The following is an 18,129-nucleotide window of genomic DNA, read 5'->3' as shown; positions in this document are numbered from 1 at the left end:
TTGATACAATGCTCCATGACGTCAAGAACAAAGCATCAGTGAAAAGGTTCTCCTATAAAAAAGTTTCCCTATAGAAGAATCTTCAGGTCATGTTAAAAACCCACTCTCTACGGAAAAAAAAGTCATCTTAACAGAGGCCAAGTTTCTCATAAGGGGTTTCCTATATCAAGCTACACTCCTATCCAATATGAAACTGGAGGCCAGAAAACAGATCTGTTTTATCCTGGTACCCTTTTTACTGCAAATAAAAAATCCTCAATACTTTCAGCAACTGCTTTTATCTTTTCCATATGCAGAAGTGAAGACAGATATGGTAAAGCAATGCGGGGGCATAAAATTTATAAAACCGCAGGTGTTAAGGGATAGTACTTTACAAGTTTCAAATATAATATTATGTCAGTAGCTTGTGTCTGAAGGAAAAATTGACACTCGAGTTCTTAGATCTTCTGATTTTCTTGTTTGCAGTGAATTTAAAATCTCTCATTTTAAGATAGAAAACAAAATAAAGCTGGAGTACTACTCTTAATACTCATCTGTAAGATTTAGACATACAAAAGCTGGTATTACTATAAGGTTTTTCTGCTCTGTATTTACATTCACACTGATAGAAGTTAGAAGTTGGGAAATTTCCTTATTCTTTTTTTTTTGTGGACTTCAGCTTACTAAGTTATCTTGGTCATTCGATAGTCAGGTTCAAGTCTTCAAAACCTACTGATGTGAACAAGGAACATCCTGTTCTCCGTGTGAAGTGACAGCTCTGTTTGTTGTAACACGACTAAGTTTAAGTTTTCTTTTTCCTTTCAAATGATATAAGCCACAGAACAATGGAGAAGTTCAGGTTTCCTATGCAAGTACTGTTACTGGATAGCCACAGAAAAGCAGCATTTAGCCAAAGTACAAATAAACAAGTTAACCCTTACTCTTCTCAAAGGAAAGAGAAACTGCTTCTTTGCATATACACATGCAGTGAAGGAAACAAGTCCTACAAGTCCAAGTCCAAACAGTAGTCATTTAATATTGTTGCAGCTAAGCATGTGAGAGTTTTATTCTACTGCTGCTCGAACTCTAAGGAGCAGCTAACATTCAGACTGCTGTGAAATGGGAAAGAAACATACCATGGCTTGAAACAAAGTTTTAGTGTAAAACATATCAGAGAATATCATATTACTTTTACAGCCGTTCACAAGATGTCAGAGACTAGATCTGCAAAAGCTGTTTATACAAGAGATCCAAAGTCAGAACAAATGACTGAACAAAAATATTAGGATTTATGAAAAGTTGCCATTGTAATTTATCAGTAAAAGACTCCTAGTTTTCATTACCTAAATTTTAATTTTGTTTGAGAAAACTACTCAACAATAAAAAGGACATCAAAAGTTCCTTTGATAAAAATATGTGAAAGCCAAGTTAACCAGTCAAGTGTAGTATTCTCAACCCAGATCTGTTTACTGAGAGGTGAAACATGAAAGACGCTATTCTTGGAGAATAAAAAGCTTCTTACTAGTGCCTAACTCATTAATTGAGGTCTTGCCAAGGCAAGGCTTGTCTATTTGCCAAATGACAGTCTTCATCAAGCTGGATTATTTCTCATTAACTCAATTTTCTTGAAGTAATAGCTACCTGCACTACATTACCCTGAAAGATTGTATTCTCTTATAAGAAGTAGTGCAGACTTTCTCAGGAGGGACCTCGGAGAGTTTCAGAAAGAGACTGACAATCTTACAGAAACAGAACAATCAAAAACAAGAATTCAGAAGTGGATAAATTCATTCAGGTTTCTTGTTCCCTCAACTGAGGAATTTACATACCATTTCCCTAGCATAATAGGTTCAAGGTTAAATTGCAGCACATTTAACTGAAATGGTGACAGTTCTAGCAGCGAGTTCCTAGTCAGCCAGCATTTGAGATGTTCTTAAAAGCATTTAAGCCTATCTTTATTATTTTTAAAAGTATGAATGTTTAAATAAGACAGTGGTATGAATTCATTAGAACAGCTGACAACTTCAAGTGGAAACTGAAGGCTAAAGTACTCAAGATTACATAACCACACTTCACATACAATTTAGCGATAAATCACATGATAAGCTGCAAGAGCAAGTCAGGTCAAAACTTCCAAAACCATTAGATCTAGCACTACAGCTGTCTGTTTAATAAATGGGGTGTACTATTAATGTACACTATTACTTCCGTACATCTCTTCGAGAGAGGAGGAAAAAAGGGAAGCAAGGCAGTGAGATTTTAAGTACTACGTGATCCAATAGCATATTCTCTGTAATCAGACAACCCCAAACCCGCATATTCATGAGGTTTTCAGATCACATATTGCTTCAGTGAAAGCAGACTGACACCTCAGTAAAGTCAGCTAAATAAATTTCTGTAACACTTTATACTTAAGCATTATCACTAAAGTTAACAGAATAACAGCCCAAAGAAAAGCAGTGTACTTCCATGCACAATGAAGTTATATTTGTCTTGTCACTGGAATGATGCATTTAAACATAATTAAGTCAATAAACTGTTGTATTAACAAAATTACTTATGTACCTCACAGGTGCTAAGGATTTTGTGCCTGAGTCAACATCTCCTATCCTCCTCCTTGCAACAATCTGAACAATTCATTTGATTAAAAAGCAGAAGTGGCCATGAAATTGTGATCAGCAAGAACAGCACAGGCAGGCCATTTTGGTGAAGACTCTGGAAACCACTGTTCTGAGCTACAGCACTTCAAAACTCACTTCCAAATGTTTATTTTGCTATCATGTAACAAATATTTCTAATCGCTTTCTCAGAAAGAAGACTGCATTTTTGAGAAAATGAGCAGAATATCTGATCTGGTGTATTAAAATTACACTCCACTACTACTTACACACAACCCCTGACGTCAGGCCCCTCACTTTGCTGTGCAGCCTGTAAAACGTAACAGACTCATATTTGGCTTGCTGATGAGCATAAGGAAGAGGAAAGCTATAGTAAAATCACTATTTCCCCAGGAACCAAGAGACTTGCATTCCATTCCTCATTTTGTCTCTAGCTTTCCAATTTCAGAAAGATATTAAAAGAACAGACGAAGTGGTAACCCTATTGACACTTGCTTTTACTTCCCTGAGACAACATAAACTTCCTTGGAGATGAGAGGGAAAAGAAAGAAGAAAAAACAAAAATAAAATCAGGCATGATTTTACCAAATATTGCATATATTAATAATGATGGGTGCTGCAATACAAGTATCAGGGGAAAGTTTAATAACCTAACTCTTTTACATAACAGTGCTAAACAAAATTCATTCATATCACCTGGTGACTGTCACTTAATTTCTACCTCATATTATGCTTTAGTATTTAATTTGAGAGCACAAAAGGGAGACTACTATTACAGTATCAGATATACAATGATACGTTTAAAAAAGGCCACATAGATTAGGAACTATCAATTCAGAAAATACACCATGAGTTACATGCCCAAAATCTTTAAATGCGCCCTAGAAGATAAAGGGAAACTTTGCTTCCTTCCATTATCTTGTAGTTATATCTGGTATAAAGTTACACACCCTGATATGTGGTTAAGAGGTGACTGGGTTAAGGAGTATACTTACCGAATTTCCTTTACACACGTTAAAGAAAATTACTTCCCCCCCCCCCAATTTCTCTCTTTTTTTTTTTTTTTAAATATGATACTGTCCTCACACAAAATACCCCAGTTACAGTCCTTGGTTAGTACAATCATCCGTAACTAACAGTACAGAACTGCTCCCCCTTCCCACCCTCAAGAGCAAATCCCACATAAAATTCCTTCACCCTTCTTAGAAGCATATTAAGAGTTAGAAACAAAATACCTCAGGTCAAGCATAACACAGAAGTCTTAGAAGAGATACAAGATCAAATTTTTCTTTCATTAAAGAAAGTGGAACATTTTCATGTTAACACAAATTACTAAGGACCTTCTCCAGTCAAATTCTGCTTTTAATATTAGGTCAACCTTGCCTTAGGGTACTCCTGAAGTCCCTTCCAATCTAAATTAGTTAGTTAATTAATTACAGAAACTACTCCCCATCCAAGCAGTTCATTACAAAAGTCAACTTTGGGAACGAATCTCTGGGAACTCCAGTAGAAGACACCCAGCTTAAGATAACGAAGACTCAAAGATGTGTGTAGAAAAGAAACCCTAAAAACTGTAAGCTGTGCATAGAAAGTAAGCTAGAAACCAAGGAAGATCGGTTTACACCTTCACAGAAGCAGTACTGAAGTCACCAGAGAAGGGAAGGAAGTATGGTTGATGCTCACAAGTTTAACTCATATGGAAAGAAAGTTATATTAAATGTAAGACCATATTTTTTGTTTCACCTGTGCTGCAGCAAACCCCTTGTCAAGCAGCTAGATATATCAGCACACATGAAACAGTTGATCTGGAACACAGTGTAGGGCAACTACCTTTTAACCACAGCGTAGAGCGATTACTTTGTTTAGTGCATTTTATGTCCTTTAATAGTATTCACAACTATAATCAATTTTACTTTTGGAGGACACTGACAGCACAGAGAAGATCAAACACATGAAGCTTTTACTTCACAGAAAATACTTTTTCTGCTGTTCTAAAGCTACAAAAGCCAACAGGAAGTGCTGTCTCAAAACCTTCTGCAGACTTACAAAAAAAGGTGCAGATGTTCTTCAAAAGCACATTTAAGCTTTGCATTCTCATGATTCTGTATAAAAGATGATCACTTCATACTCTCTATACAGGAAAATACATATAAAACAAACTATTGTTTCATCTATTCATACCAATTAACAGTCTTCAATTTAAGACACCATTTAGTAAGATGTAATTAGTCTTGAGATATTCTCCACCTTATAAACAAATCTTACAAAGCTCAGATACATTTCCCCTAGCTCAACCACAATTTAAGGCATTTAACTGGCCTCGTAGCTGGTTTTGTGGGTTTTTTTTGTTGGTGTTTTTTAATAGCAATCTTGTTAACTAGTTTCAGCTAATGTATAAATGTATTTAGGCTATATATATTTAGGCTAACTTTATACTCATACTTCTTGCAAGTAGCTAAATGGAGCAAAAACTAAACAGTATTAAACTGTGTTGGGAAGAATCTCAGGCAATCACTTTGAGTATGCAAAACACAACAGATCACAACACTTACTTTTCATAGACCAGTTCCTCATCGGTACAAAAGTAGTGGGTATTTACGGTACTTTTCGGTTTATTTCGTAAAGTAGCGAAGTACAACCGATCTGAAAGACAGATTAGGGCAACAGCGTAGGACTGACGAAGACGACCGCCACTTCCCCACCGCACGCCCGTCACCCCGCCGCCCCGTCGTGCCCCGCCGCGGCCCGGGAGCGGAAGAGGCACCGCTGATCCTTTTTCTCCTGCGTGAGCGGTGGCGGGAGCGCGAGCGCCCGCTCCGCCCGCGGGCCCTGCCCACCAGGACCCCCCCCCGTCCCGCTCTGACCGGCCGGGCACCCCTCGGGAGCGACTTCAGGAGGGCGGGGGAGATTTCTGACCCAGAGCACAGCAACACATACCAACAGGTGCCGGCCCCGCTTCTTACCGGAAAAGAGAGGAGGAAGGAACCGCTTAGGCGTGCCCCGCAGCAGCCGAGGGGCAGGCGGCTGGCGAAAACCGCAAGGCAGAGGGGGCCGAAGCCGAGCCAGGCACGCAGCAGAGCCCACGGAGCCGGGGGAAGGAGGTGGAGGGAAGACGGGGAAGAAGCCAGTGGGTTTCCTTTTTGAGGGAGGCTCCGGCGAGCGGGACCCCCGCGGCCAGGGGACGGGGAGGGCTCCCCGGCCCGTTCTCACCTTTCACGAACTCCGAGGCTCCCCCCAGCACTTCGGAGGCGGCTGCCGCTGGCTCCATCTTAAACAGGGCGCGGAGCAGCGAGGCGCGGGGCGGCTCCGAACTCATGGCGCTCCCGGGCAGCCCCGGCGTGGCCGGGGCGCGCTCGCTGGGAAGCGACCCGTTGCCCGGAGGGGCCGCCCGCCAGGAGCCACGCTGCTGGGAGCGCCGCTGCCGCAGCCCGCATAGGAACGGGAGCGGAGACGAAAACTAGCTCCGGGACGCGGCAAGCCGCCGTGCGAACAGGCAGGCGGGCGCCCGCAGGGACTTCAGCTCCGCTCCACCCCGCCCCCAGCCAGGAGACGCCCCCGGATAAAGAGACAGCGGGCGGTTACCAGGCGACCGGCGGCGCTCTAGCAACCGCGTTACCGAGCCTTTGTTTCGCCCGGCCCGGGGCCGCGACGTGCGAGTGACCGGCCCCCAACCTCCCCGGCCCGGCAGCCCCGCCCTCCGCCTCACAGAGCCTAACCACCGGGCACGCAGCCCGCCAGCGCCCCTGATCCGCCAGGCAGCGGCTTTGCACCCGGCACAGCTCCGCCTCCGCCTTAGCCTTGCTCTCACGCCCACCTCCCGGTGGAACGCGGCCCTCTCCGCGCCTGGGCAGCGCCTCCGCGCCCCGCTGCGCTTTTTTTCTCCTCTACCCCCGCCCGAGGGCGGCCCGTGGCAAAACGCCCCACGGAGACAGAAGGGGTCTTGAGGTACAGCTCGCAGACCCTGAGGCAACGGGAAGCAGACCTGAGCCGGAGCTAGTACCTCAGCAGTGCAGGTCCAGTTCAGGATGGAGGTGAGCGAGCCGCGCAGGCTGGGCGGGAGGCCGCCTCAGGGGAGGGGAGAAGAAAAGAGAAGGGAAGTGCTGCGCTCGCAGAGTTCTTTCTCCTCTACCTGGGACACTTACTAATGCCGGGCCCGGCCCGGCTGGGTCTGCACCACCTGATAGACAAACAGAGTCACCAATCAAAAGCTGCTTTTGCATCTCCAGCCAATGAGCGAGCGGTGCCTGGTGAAGAGAGGGCTGCTGCCGGGAGCCCATATCGAGCGGGGGTTCTCCTCAGGTCAGTTGCCTCCCGTCCAACGGCCACGCTCAGGCGCCTTCTTTCCCGCCCGCAGGGGTTCCTGTCACCTGCTGGACCCTCCCTCCCTCCCTCAGACGAGGAGTTGTATATGCCGGGCGGCAGCGTCTGCTGGGGAGAACTGAGGGGGAGCAAGATCTCGGGGAAGCAGCTTGCGAACAGAAAGGGAGGACGCGCAGCCCTATCGCAAGAGAGTTTCTTAACGCGCTGGTTCGAGCTATGGGCTCTCGCTGTTACTGAGAAGTCATCCTGCAGTGAAGAGTTTCACGTATACTTCTAAGGCTGTCGTGAAGCTACACAAAATTACTTGTAGCTTGAGGTTTTAGAAAAGTGAAAGATTGACTTTCTGGTGGTTCATTTACAAAAGCTGAATTAGCTTGTAGTCTGCAATTAACTTACTGCCAAAGAAATAGAAGCATTAAAAGTGTTAGAAATGCCTTTCTTCTACCACCCTCCCCTTTAGAAAGAATTAGTAAGTGCCAAACAGAGCAGACGGTCCATCTCTTTTTTACAACTAAACAAGCAAAAGGTTGCAAAGGAGAGGTACCTTGAGGAGAAAAGGATGCTATTCTCCCCCAAAACAAAAAAACCCACCCTCAAAACACCTTAAAAAATGTAATACAAAGCAATATGAAGCCCTGAGGTCCATATTATTATCACCATGTTTTCCTAACACTATAAATAACCTACTGTAACTACCAGTTCATATAATTAATTCTAGTGTGTCTGCAGATGAGGCTAAACACGACTGTGAAACACTTTTGACTCTTCAATGTTTAACCTAGTGTCATAAACACTGGATAATCTTTAAAGCCTTACAAATGCAGAAGTAGTACAGAAAACACTTCTTTCGTGCAATTGTTTTGTAGTTGCTTACTTATTTTTGGTATTTCTAGTAATTTGTACCCATGTTCTTTACATTGCTCTTTTCCTTTTTTTCATAGCTCCAGAACCAATATTCCTGAATACAGCTCTTTTTGGGCCTGGTCCTGTGAACTGAGGTAACAAACCTCATTTTCAGTAGCAAGTACTATTCCATATAAGATGCTTGCAAGACTGAGACCGTAGTCTTCTGCAACAGCAAGCTAAATAAAGGTTGTTGGACAGTATTTGCTTTTCATGGAAATCAACGTGTTTATCTTTTCCTGTATTGTTCTACAGGACTTTCACTTGTATTTAACCCTTAATTAAATCAAATTTTCCATTTTTTTAATTTAAAAGCAAGGGGTAAAATGTCCTGTGTAAGAAAAGAGGTATCAGTGTATTTTCTCCAGAACCATAGTTTAACACCATTTTTTGATCAAACTTTCACTACAGTTCAACGTAACATACATTTCTAAGTCTCTGCTGCACTCTACTTGAAGGGACTTTGTATGAGCATACTCAAATTAGCTTTAACAAAGCTATCTTGAGCAAACAAGCAAAGATGGAGCAGCATAACAGGCTAGCTATCCAGTATCTAGAACCCCTAGGTACATAGTTTGCATTAAAGCCTATTATTTGTAAATCCATCTAGCTAGGCTGGTCAATCTAGGAGGCAAACATGACTGGAAACTGAAACTCCACTGTCAAATGTTGTTTGTATACTGCTTATATACCTTTTGCAAAATTACAAATATTGTTTTGGTTGCATACAAGTTCTCACTTGTGGCAATTAGCTAAAGCCTTTGTAAGAACAGAAAACACTTAAAATAATCTTTCTCTTTTTCCCTGTAAAAATATGTACAAAATAACCTCCACATTTTTTCAGTGCCAGTATTGTCTCATAGCTTTTAGTACGATTATCTAACAAATTTCACCTTGTAAAATGCTAGCTTTAAGAATGTTTTCACCTCATACAGTTTTGTTTTTGTAATCAATTCCAATTACTATTTTTAACATTTGACGATATCAAGTATCAAGGCCACAGTGACATCTTGTGGCATTTCTTTAACTGTAGGTAAAGAGCAATTTTCTTGTAGTCTTGTTGCATCATTTTAAGACTATATCGTGATTTTTTCAACAAGGATTTTTAAAATATCTTTTAGATACCACTTTTAAAGTTCTGTGTTGCATACACATTAATTTCTACAGAACATTCAGAGGTGGTGATTAATCTGTTTAGACTCCAAAATACTTCCAAATGACATCTATATAATCTATTTGAAGAAATCATCACATGCCTATTATTTTGTTAAAAATATAAATTCTCAGTAATATATTCCATTAAAGGATCTTAAGGCACTTTTGTAGCCATCAAGGGATAAAAAGTTACCGCCTTTAAAAAAATAAACAAACCAACCCCTTTCGGATCCTAAGCACAAGGAATTATGGCTAGAGCTGAAGTCTTACCTTTGAATTTTCTTTGCTATCTAAGACTAACTGCTTAAGGCTATGTTTTTTAATGGCTTTTTTTTCCTCATGAGTGGGCCTTACCTAAATTCAGTGAATATATGTGCCAACAAGTACACTTTTTTTAAAAAATGAAATCTTGGTGCTGCTCACCTGTATGCAAACTGTGAGCTTACTTTAGATATCTAACTGAAAAACTTAGTCAATAATCTGAAAATAAACACATCGCAAATCTGTTTTATGTATTTTATTTGACAATGATACAAATTAAATTTACCAGTATAATAAAAGCTTGTTCTATTAATTCTTTCACTTATACAGAAGAACAAAAAAACCCCCAAAACCAAAACAACTCCTTCCCCCATACAAAGAAACCAGTACTAAGATTTGGCTGAATTGACAGTTCATTTCACATTTTAAAAGTAAGGTAAACAACATCTTGAGTTTTAACAATTCTAGTTGATACTGCACAGAACAGAAATTACAGAAGACCAGTACTAAATGAAATGCAGTAAACAGAACAGAAACTACAGAAGACCAGTACTAAATGAAATGCAGTAAACGACCACTAGGAAAGTTGCATTTCTGGAAAGATCATAGACCTGTTTGTATAGTACATATCACTACAGCACAATAATTAAAATCTACTTTTCACTATTACAACAAAATTAAGCAGACTTTGCATTGCCATGTTAAGATTTCGCTCTTTAAATCTTACAAAAGTACTAGGAAGACTTCACTGAACAGAAAACAAATCCTTTAACACTGATAGTACAAGGCAAAAGAATCCTCCATTCCCCCAAAGAAACCCAAAGACTCACACCCAGAATCAACCCTGCTGTAAAGAACTTGTCACATTTTTCAACCCCTCTTTGTTCAGCTAACTTACTACCAAAAAAAAAAGATAAAATTATACACCATTTGTGCAGATGCTATTTGTGTACTAGGCATTAGCTGTTATTGATTGCCCATAGATACCTTTGAACTAAGAATCAATTAAAAGCTGATGCAGATGAAACTAAATCTACTTTGGATGCCAGATTTGATTCCTCTCTTGTGATCCAGGAAAATCGCTGTCTTTTGTTCTTTCCTCCATACCACAAAAAAGTTCTGTAACTGCAACAGAAAAGGTTTGTCCTGTCTATGCTAACACATTTCCAGAACTATGGAGTCCCGATCTAACAAAAGCTATTAATAATAGCTCTGTTTCTTGCTATAGATGAAGCCAGGGAATTCAGAGACTGGTAATAGTCCAGCCCTATCAAATATCACTGTACCTTAAAATGCTTTACCCATTCATTGCACATTTTAATCCTGTTGTCATAGCCACCAAAAACAGATGAAAGGAACCAAAAAGTAAAGTAAACACTCATTTGAAAGAGTAGTTAAAAAAACAGTAGACCTGTAATATTACAAAATGTACATTCTGTAATAAATGTAGAACAGCTTGCTCTTAATAGGAATTGTAAATAAGACATTTTTTAAAAGTGAGGATTTTCTTGGGCACATTTTTGTAACAATGTACATGCAAAATATCAAAATAAAACTAAGTACTAAAGAAAGTATTAGTAAGTAACATCCCATCCACTTCTTCCAGCTGCTTATATAAGTTTCGTATTTCATGTATTCATGTTTCTTACATTTCCAAGTACTAGGTTTTACCTTTCAGCTGCTTGCAGTGTTTCAGCAACTCTAGGCGAATAAATAATAGGATAAAAGCCACATCAGAGATCATTTTCCACTATTTCAGCAGTAGTAGATATTGGAGGCAATGGTTTTAGAACTATCTGCAACTAAGGTGAGGTACTCTTTTTCTGGCTTGCTTTCATAGGAACATCTCGGAATACAGAATAGCTTATATACAAACTTCAAAGGGGTTTTGTACAGGAGTCTAGAAGCCTGGCCAAGATTTTACTATACCCCTTCTATAGTTTCACTGGGAACTGGGTAGGAGGTGAGGAGAGGAGGTGGAAGGCAAGGAAGCATCTCAACATACAACTATCAAAAATATGCCTAGACCTCTTTTGACTAGATACATATATTTAAAACAAACAAACAAACAAACACCAACCCCCAAAAACCCCAAACAAAACAAACAAACAACAGAAGCACTAAAGGGTAGGAGTGCATTTTTGTCTGCATGTTTCTGAAGAACTGGCCTAATTAATTGTAATAGCTTTCCAGGTTTTAAGGAAAGAAGATGATTTTATCACAGCTAAACATTAGTATATATTCTTTAAGTTTTCTCAAAACTTACCTTGGAGAATTAGTAAGAAAGGAAAAAAAAAACCTATAAAAAGCCATATGGAAAAAATTCAGAGGCTACAAATAAGGACAACCAAGATGCAGTAATTACACCTTCTTCTCTCCTTGAACTCAGTACAATTCACTGAGTATTGTTTAACATCTAACACCTTAAATTCATTGGCTTACATTTTATTTTTGTGATTGGCATAATTAGGAAAACCAAACTGAGAAATCATGATATTAGAATATTTTAAAGGCATGCCATCATAAATATTAACCAGTTTATTTACACAGTAAGATCTCTGTAACAAATGCTCTGCTCGGTGCCACATTCCAGAATAGCCACTGTTAGTGTCTTTTTCTAAATTTCTTATATCAACAGGCTTCACAAACACTCCTGAAGGCTTACCAGTATGCTTGGCTACGAGAAAATTCATGGCAATATCATCACAATTTTGAGTTTCATCTATTAAGGCGTAAACAGCTTCTGGCTGTCTTTGAAAGTCTTCTAAATATCCACTATGAAAAAATGCTGCACCAATAAGAACCATAGAATACTGATCTCCGTTTCCAAACCCAGGATTCTGCAATTCGAAGCTGCCATAACTGTATACACCTGAAGGAGTAGAAATGTGCTTTCTAGGAACAAATCCCACTATATGCTCTGGAAATTGCTGAAAGAAAAAAGAAATTTAAAACATCAAAATGAAGTCCACACTGTGAAATATGTGCTAAGTACTTTCATAAGAGCGATTTTTTTTTTAAATGAGAGGAGCACAAGATTATTGCCAGGAAAGAATGAAAATTGCTGGCATATGGTCCTTTGATCTGCATAAATGTTGCAATTAAATACAGTTTTGCAAAACTGACACAATATGCCTCATTCCATATCATGTAGTGCCAAGAAACATCTATCCACAATTTCCAGCTGTATATTTGGCACTCAAAGTAAGTTTACAGACAATGTCTCTTAGAGAGATAAAACCCACACAATTTTGTTTTGCAGCCTACTATAATTTAAATAAATTCAGCAGTCAGCAACTTCAGTGTTCTTGTACAAGAAGAGTTAAAAATTTGAAAGTTACACATTACAGGTACAGGTATTATTGAAGAATATTTTTGCAATTTCTACTACTCAATGCTTCAATCCTTAGAAAATCTGACTTTATAGCTAGAAAGTCAATGGTAAAACATTATGATATAGTGTTACTCTAATTAAAACCATTAATCTCAATTGTAACTCACAAATACTGGCTGTCAAGGTGCAAAACATTACCTGCCAAACAGAAAAGGCAAAAGCAAGGTCATGAGCACTGACTAGCGTATCATCATCCATCATTAAAACAGCTGAAGGGAGAAAAAAAAAAAAGGAGAAAAATTTTTAACTTATCAAAAGATTAAACACATGAGCACAGTATGTAGCGCAGTATTTGACAAGTTAGCTGTGAAACTTCTATAACTATTAAGCTGAATTGCAGAACTGAATCGTAACTCCTTAAAAGTAGATTGAGAAAACATATTTAGATTTCAAAGCTAAAGCAAGGTTGCAGCTTTGTAGTAACTGTAAGCAAACCTAAGTTTTAGATTATTTGCCAGGCTCTAACAAAGCTCAGCAACCTTTGATCATCTGTAGTACAGCTGGACAGATGTGTGTTGGAGTGTTTGGCAAAGCAACCTAAAATTCTACTAATCTTGTGTAAAAATACAACTAAAGAGTTAGATACCATTCTTTAGTGTATGAGATATATATGGGATTCTTAGTATAAAATTTTACCAATCTCCTCACCACTTGCAAGTTCTAAGTAAGTACGCTTAATAAATTGCACAGGCAACATTCAATATGATTAACTACAGAAGGAAGAATCTGCCTTAAATTTTAGGCAAAAGACTATCAGAAAGTGGAAAAGGAAAGATATTCTTAGATCAGAATTCCAGATGCATTAAAATTCTTTAAGTTTACAGTCAGAATAAATCCTATTACAGTAAATAAAACACTTGGCAAGTTGAAGTTTCTAGTGGCTTCCTAGAAGTCATGGGTTTTGAGTAGCAAGGCATGTTAGGAAGGGGGCAGTAAATAGAATTACCTTTACTAATCATGAGTAAGGTCAGGTCTGTAATGCAACATATGGGGTTTTTTTCCACTTGAAACAAACAGGACTTATTGTTGTGCTTCTCCTGAAAGAGCTTAGGAAGAATATTTAGATGAATAGCCAAAAGACTGGGGAAAATACTCTTAAAAAGGATGCATAATTTGAGATAGACAGCCAGACAGCTAAGGAGGGAAGTTTCTCTGAAGAGCAGAACATGCTTGAGAACTTAGTCTTAAAATGAATGGATTAAATCAAGTCTTTACCAGATGACTTAAATCCAGATTAATGCAGAGACTCAACAAATACATGCACTATGAATTTCAGTTTACACTATAAAGGGAGGAGAGGCTGAACTACGTATGTTTGCCTGACAAAGGAAATGGAGAACAGACACAGTTGCAAAAGCCCATGAAATGCATTTGACATCCCTCTTTTTTTTCCTTACTCTTCACTGACAGCCTGGTAGTGGTGGTGTGCATCTGGTATCATAACAGGTTTTTTCTTCTATATTACCCACATTCTATTAAGTGGCCCAACAGATCCATGGATTTATTACACAGTATAACTCAAACCATCTCCCTTTTAGCATTCAGATTTTAAGTGTGAAAATAATCTTGGCAGTAGCGATATGAATGGCTGATTACCTTTTGTTTCCAGCTCAGGGAAATTCTGGAGTCTGTTCCTCATGCGATTTACAGTTTGAACTTTAAAGACAACAGGGACAGGATGAGGCCCCAAGGAATTCCACATTTCCTCTGGTATCTTCTCACCAATGTTGTTCCACACAACAATTACTTTATGAAGGTAGGGGATGGCTTGATAATGATTTAAAAGCTTTAGCAGTAAGTCAGTTCTATTATATGTCTGCATAATAAGAGTAAATGAATCCAAGGCAGACTGACTCTGGCTTTTTGGTTCCCTTCTCAAGCTGGGCATTTTGTCATCTTTGATATTGGGAAGCAAAGCTGTTAAAGCACCTGCCACAAGAAGCAAGACAATGATCACCACAGAAGTGAAGCGTAGTAGGCGGATTCCCATAACTCTTCCTGGAAGCTTACAGAAGTGAAAATACCTTTAAAACAAGTAACAGGAAAGGAAAAGTCATTAATCACATGTATAGTTATCTCCCTTACTTAAACAAAAGTCTACTTAATATTGTGGGAGTTTTGCTCAAGTAAACAAATAAGCAGCATTTTAGGACTTGAGCCAATTGCTTTCAACTATCAAGACAGATACCTCTGGTACTCAGTTTCTATGTTTACTTGCTTTTCACTTTTTTTGGTTAACTTTGGATTTCATTGTTTTGTGAAAATGAATCTAGAGTAATTCTTTAACTCTAGATTGTTCATCATCTCTTATTTTCTTAGTGCTGCATTTTCAATTAAACATCTACATACCTCACCAAACCCAGCCAGCTGAAATTAGAAAGCTAATTTGTACAGAGACTCAGTATTTTCAGCATTGCAGGAGCTCTGCCTTAGCTGGGAAACAAAAGGGAGAGAAGGTGCCTTCTCAAGAGCTCTGGCAGAAAGGAGGAAGTAAGATGCTCTTTCTTTTTCCATTGCTGAGGCACTGTACACAGAAGGAATGATCTTTACCACTGATTTGCTGGACATTTTGTCAATAGTTTTTATATCTGCTCGATAATGGTTATTAATGTGGAAAATATGATTCTGATCATACTAAATGAGGCTACAACACAGGTGGAGCAAAAGAAACATGCCAAATGGAATAATGTGGGAATGCAACAACATCAGTAACAGCTTGTCTGCTAAATCTAGAACTCAGCAGAAACTGGAAATGTCAGATGCTAGGTGCTATGTATCAGCTAACTGGGGGAGCAGCCTTAGTATAAAGCAAGGGTTTCTTGATCCTCCTGATTTTGGAACTAAACAGGAGCTCTTAAAAACCAGCTCCTACAAAGGTAGCCCTGACATTCATGCTGCTTAAGTAGCACTCCCAATTCTCCAGACATTTATAAATCATAAACTCAGCAGGATCCAGCAGCCACTGCATTCCACAGTTTGCCCCTCAAATGTGTCATCCACATCTCTTCTTCCTCCTTTACTTGCAAGATTAGTATTAATTGAATACAAGATGAATATTCTAAGTCTAACTACTAAACAGTTACTCACCTATATATATTACTCATGTTACTCCATTAATAATTTCTAAGCTTTCAGCAGGAAATTCTGATCAAATTAGGTGATCCAGGACAGCCCCATCAATTACAATTTTTGAGAGAGTATCTGTGTGTTTTTTTCACAGAAGTTTTGATCTTTTTTTTCCAAAGTGCATATACCATGCTTGAAAATATGAATGTAAATTATTTTAGTCTAAAAAACCTCTCAACTTACCTCATTGTTGCCAAGTAGGATTGTTTTTGCCCCCCTTGTTTTTACAGGACAGTTGTTTGTGATCTTTGAATCTGTTGGAAATTAAAGGGACTGTAGAACTGAAGATCAACAGTTACCCCACATGCTACCCAGCGTTCTTTTACAAGTAAACTTTCCTCTCAATTACTGATTGATGTAAGCATTCTTGGCAATCATCCAATCCCTCTTCCTATTGCTCAGTTGAGTAATTGTCTCTGCCTTTCAATGAACGCTCCAGAAAGAAGTTATTACACCAGTTGGTTAGAAAGAAAAGCACAGCATATTCCTCTGCTTGTAAAATTGTCGCTGTGTGCCAATGCAATGTCTGTGTGTTCCATCCTTAGGGTCAACTACAGAGATACAGGTAGGTCTCCAGAACCTCACAGTCTGTTGCTTTGTTCACCAAGCACCACTAAAATATATATTTGGCTACCACAGTCAGGCAAGTAGTCCCAATAAAATTATTTTCTTTTCTGGCTCATCCCCCTCACACTCTCCTTCCACTAAGCTTACCAGTTGTGTTAGAGGTTTAAGACACAGCATTTTGTTCTTCCATCTGGTTGGGCAGCTTGGCAGAAGGGAAAGCAAATATGAGTGTAAGCACAAAAAGGAAGGATGAAAAAGATGCAGGACAGCAACTTAAGAAACCTGTGTCTGTTAAGGCTCCTAGGTTGTTAGAGGAATTTTTGTTCTTTAAAACTAGTTAAAGAAAGAAAGGGAATTTTTATTTTGGATTTAGGAATGGTACTACGAAAGCTTAGAAAACGGTAATTTGTTGAACTCGTTGAATACTTGAACCTATGTGAAATTTCTTAAGAGTGGTTTGTTTAGGTTGTATAAACTTGCTTCTTAAAAATTTGTGTGTATACCAATCTGAATATGCCCACACATGCAGGTTGTCCCAAATTTGAGTTCCAGTTTTACCACTGACTTATTTTGTGAGGCTGGAGAGGTCACTGAAACTAATTCCAGAAGCTAATCACTTGTTCTGGTTGCTTCGTTTTATAGGTGTAAACAATCATGCCTGACTTCTAAAAATGATGGGCAGCAGTGGCTACTCAGCATTTCTGAGGTCCACCGTATCTTGGTCACACGTGCTTTTAAAAAAGGTGAACCTGAGATTCTCTTTCCCCGGTTGCAACCTAGACCCAACAATACTTACCAATACTACCGTAATGACTAATTAGTTAAAATTTAAAAGCATACTTAAGATGAAAACATAAATATTGTTTACTGTGCTTATGAGGCTTCCTGGCTTTCCATACATTCTTGCATTTACTCACTTGCATACAATAGGCTGTAACGATAAGTAAGGATGATATTATAACATACTCTTTTTTTAAAATAAATGCCTATACAAAATCTTTAAAATTAGCATACTGGCACTTTCCAGTAAGAAAGTGCCCATCAGTTTTGCCAATTAAGTCATGAGATTGCAACGCAAGATTGACCTCTTCAAAGAATTCTTACAATACCCCCTGCAGAGAATACCTCTTCAAAATAAAACTGAAGAAAATAAAAACCCTGTGTCAAAATACAGTACTTTAATCCTCATTCCAAGTGAATGACTTCTTGAACGGGTTCCCCTCTCTTCGCGGGCGGCACCTCGTACTAGCATTTCATAATAATTACGTGCAGCCAGGCAGCAGAAGCGAACAGCTTCCCCTCCCGGGCAGAGCACGCCGTCCCCCCGCACAGCGCCCAGCCCGGCCGCCCCTCACGCACGGTTTCACTCACGTTCAGGAGGGCGCCAGTATTGCCGCTTGCTTCCCCGGCGGTGCGGCGCTACCAGCGGCTGGGCTGCGCTCCCGAGGCGTCACCAGCAGCGGCGAGCGCGGCGGCAGGCCGCAGGGCAGAGGAGAGGAGAGGAGAGGAGGTGCCGGCCCGGCACCCCGCGGCGCTGCTCGGCTCAGCCCGCCCGCGCAGGCCGCTCGGGTGACTCAGGGGCGGCCCGGGCTCGACCGCCGCAGAGCTACGGCGGCGGCGCCGCCCTACCCTGCTTCCTGTGGGGCGTCCCTCCGCTTCCTCCCGGCAGGCCCCGGTTTGTAGTTCGGGGTCCTGCCGCGGGCGGGGACTTCGCCGCCGCCACCGCCCCCCCCGCGCCCGGCTCGGGCAGCGCTGGCCGCCGCGCAGCTTCCCAGAGCGCGGTGTTACGCCGCAGCCTGCGTCCAG

The 18,129-nt window shown here is 40.3% G+C and overlaps 2 protein-coding genes and 1 long non-coding RNA gene across 3 annotated transcripts in view; 1 reads left to right on the top strand and 2 right to left on the bottom strand.

Moving 5' to 3' along the window:
* Nucleotides 1-6,126, bottom strand: part of CDC14A (cell division cycle 14A) — a 67,170-nt gene extending 61,044 nt beyond the window's left edge. The window contains 2 exon segments of the mRNA XM_030031969.2: nucleotides 5,150-5,240; nucleotides 5,808-6,126. Of these exon segments, the coding sequence (XP_029887829.1) occupies nucleotides 5,150-5,240; nucleotides 5,808-5,913 (197 nt within the window). The 5' untranslated portion in view covers nucleotides 5,914-6,126.
* Nucleotides 6,126-10,137, top strand: LOC121233686. The gene is made up of 2 exons (XR_005933643.1): nucleotides 6,126-6,628; nucleotides 7,859-10,137. It is a non-coding gene; the product is annotated as an uncharacterized LOC121233686 (long non-coding RNA).
* On the bottom strand, nucleotides 9,478-18,023 carry EXTL2 (exostosin like glycosyltransferase 2). Its single transcript, XM_030031974.2, is given in 7 exon segments — nucleotides 9,478-12,166; nucleotides 12,769-12,839; nucleotides 14,227-14,654; nucleotides 15,940-15,971; nucleotides 15,973-16,010; nucleotides 17,192-17,254; nucleotides 17,695-18,023. Coding segments are annotated over 6 exon segments (1,116 nt in total). The 5' UTR covers nucleotides 17,247-17,254; nucleotides 17,695-18,023; the 3' UTR covers nucleotides 9,478-11,674.
* Between the last annotated feature and the right edge of the window lie 106 nt (nucleotides 18,024-18,129).

Source organism: Aquila chrysaetos, chromosome 12, assembly GCF_900496995.4.
Source record: "Aquila chrysaetos chrysaetos chromosome 12, bAquChr1.4, whole genome shotgun sequence".
NCBI lineage: Eukaryota > Metazoa > Chordata > Aves > Accipitriformes > Accipitridae > Aquila > Aquila chrysaetos.
The sequence above is the reverse complement of the archived record's forward strand: the minus strand, read 5'-3'. Positions and strand labels throughout refer to the sequence as shown.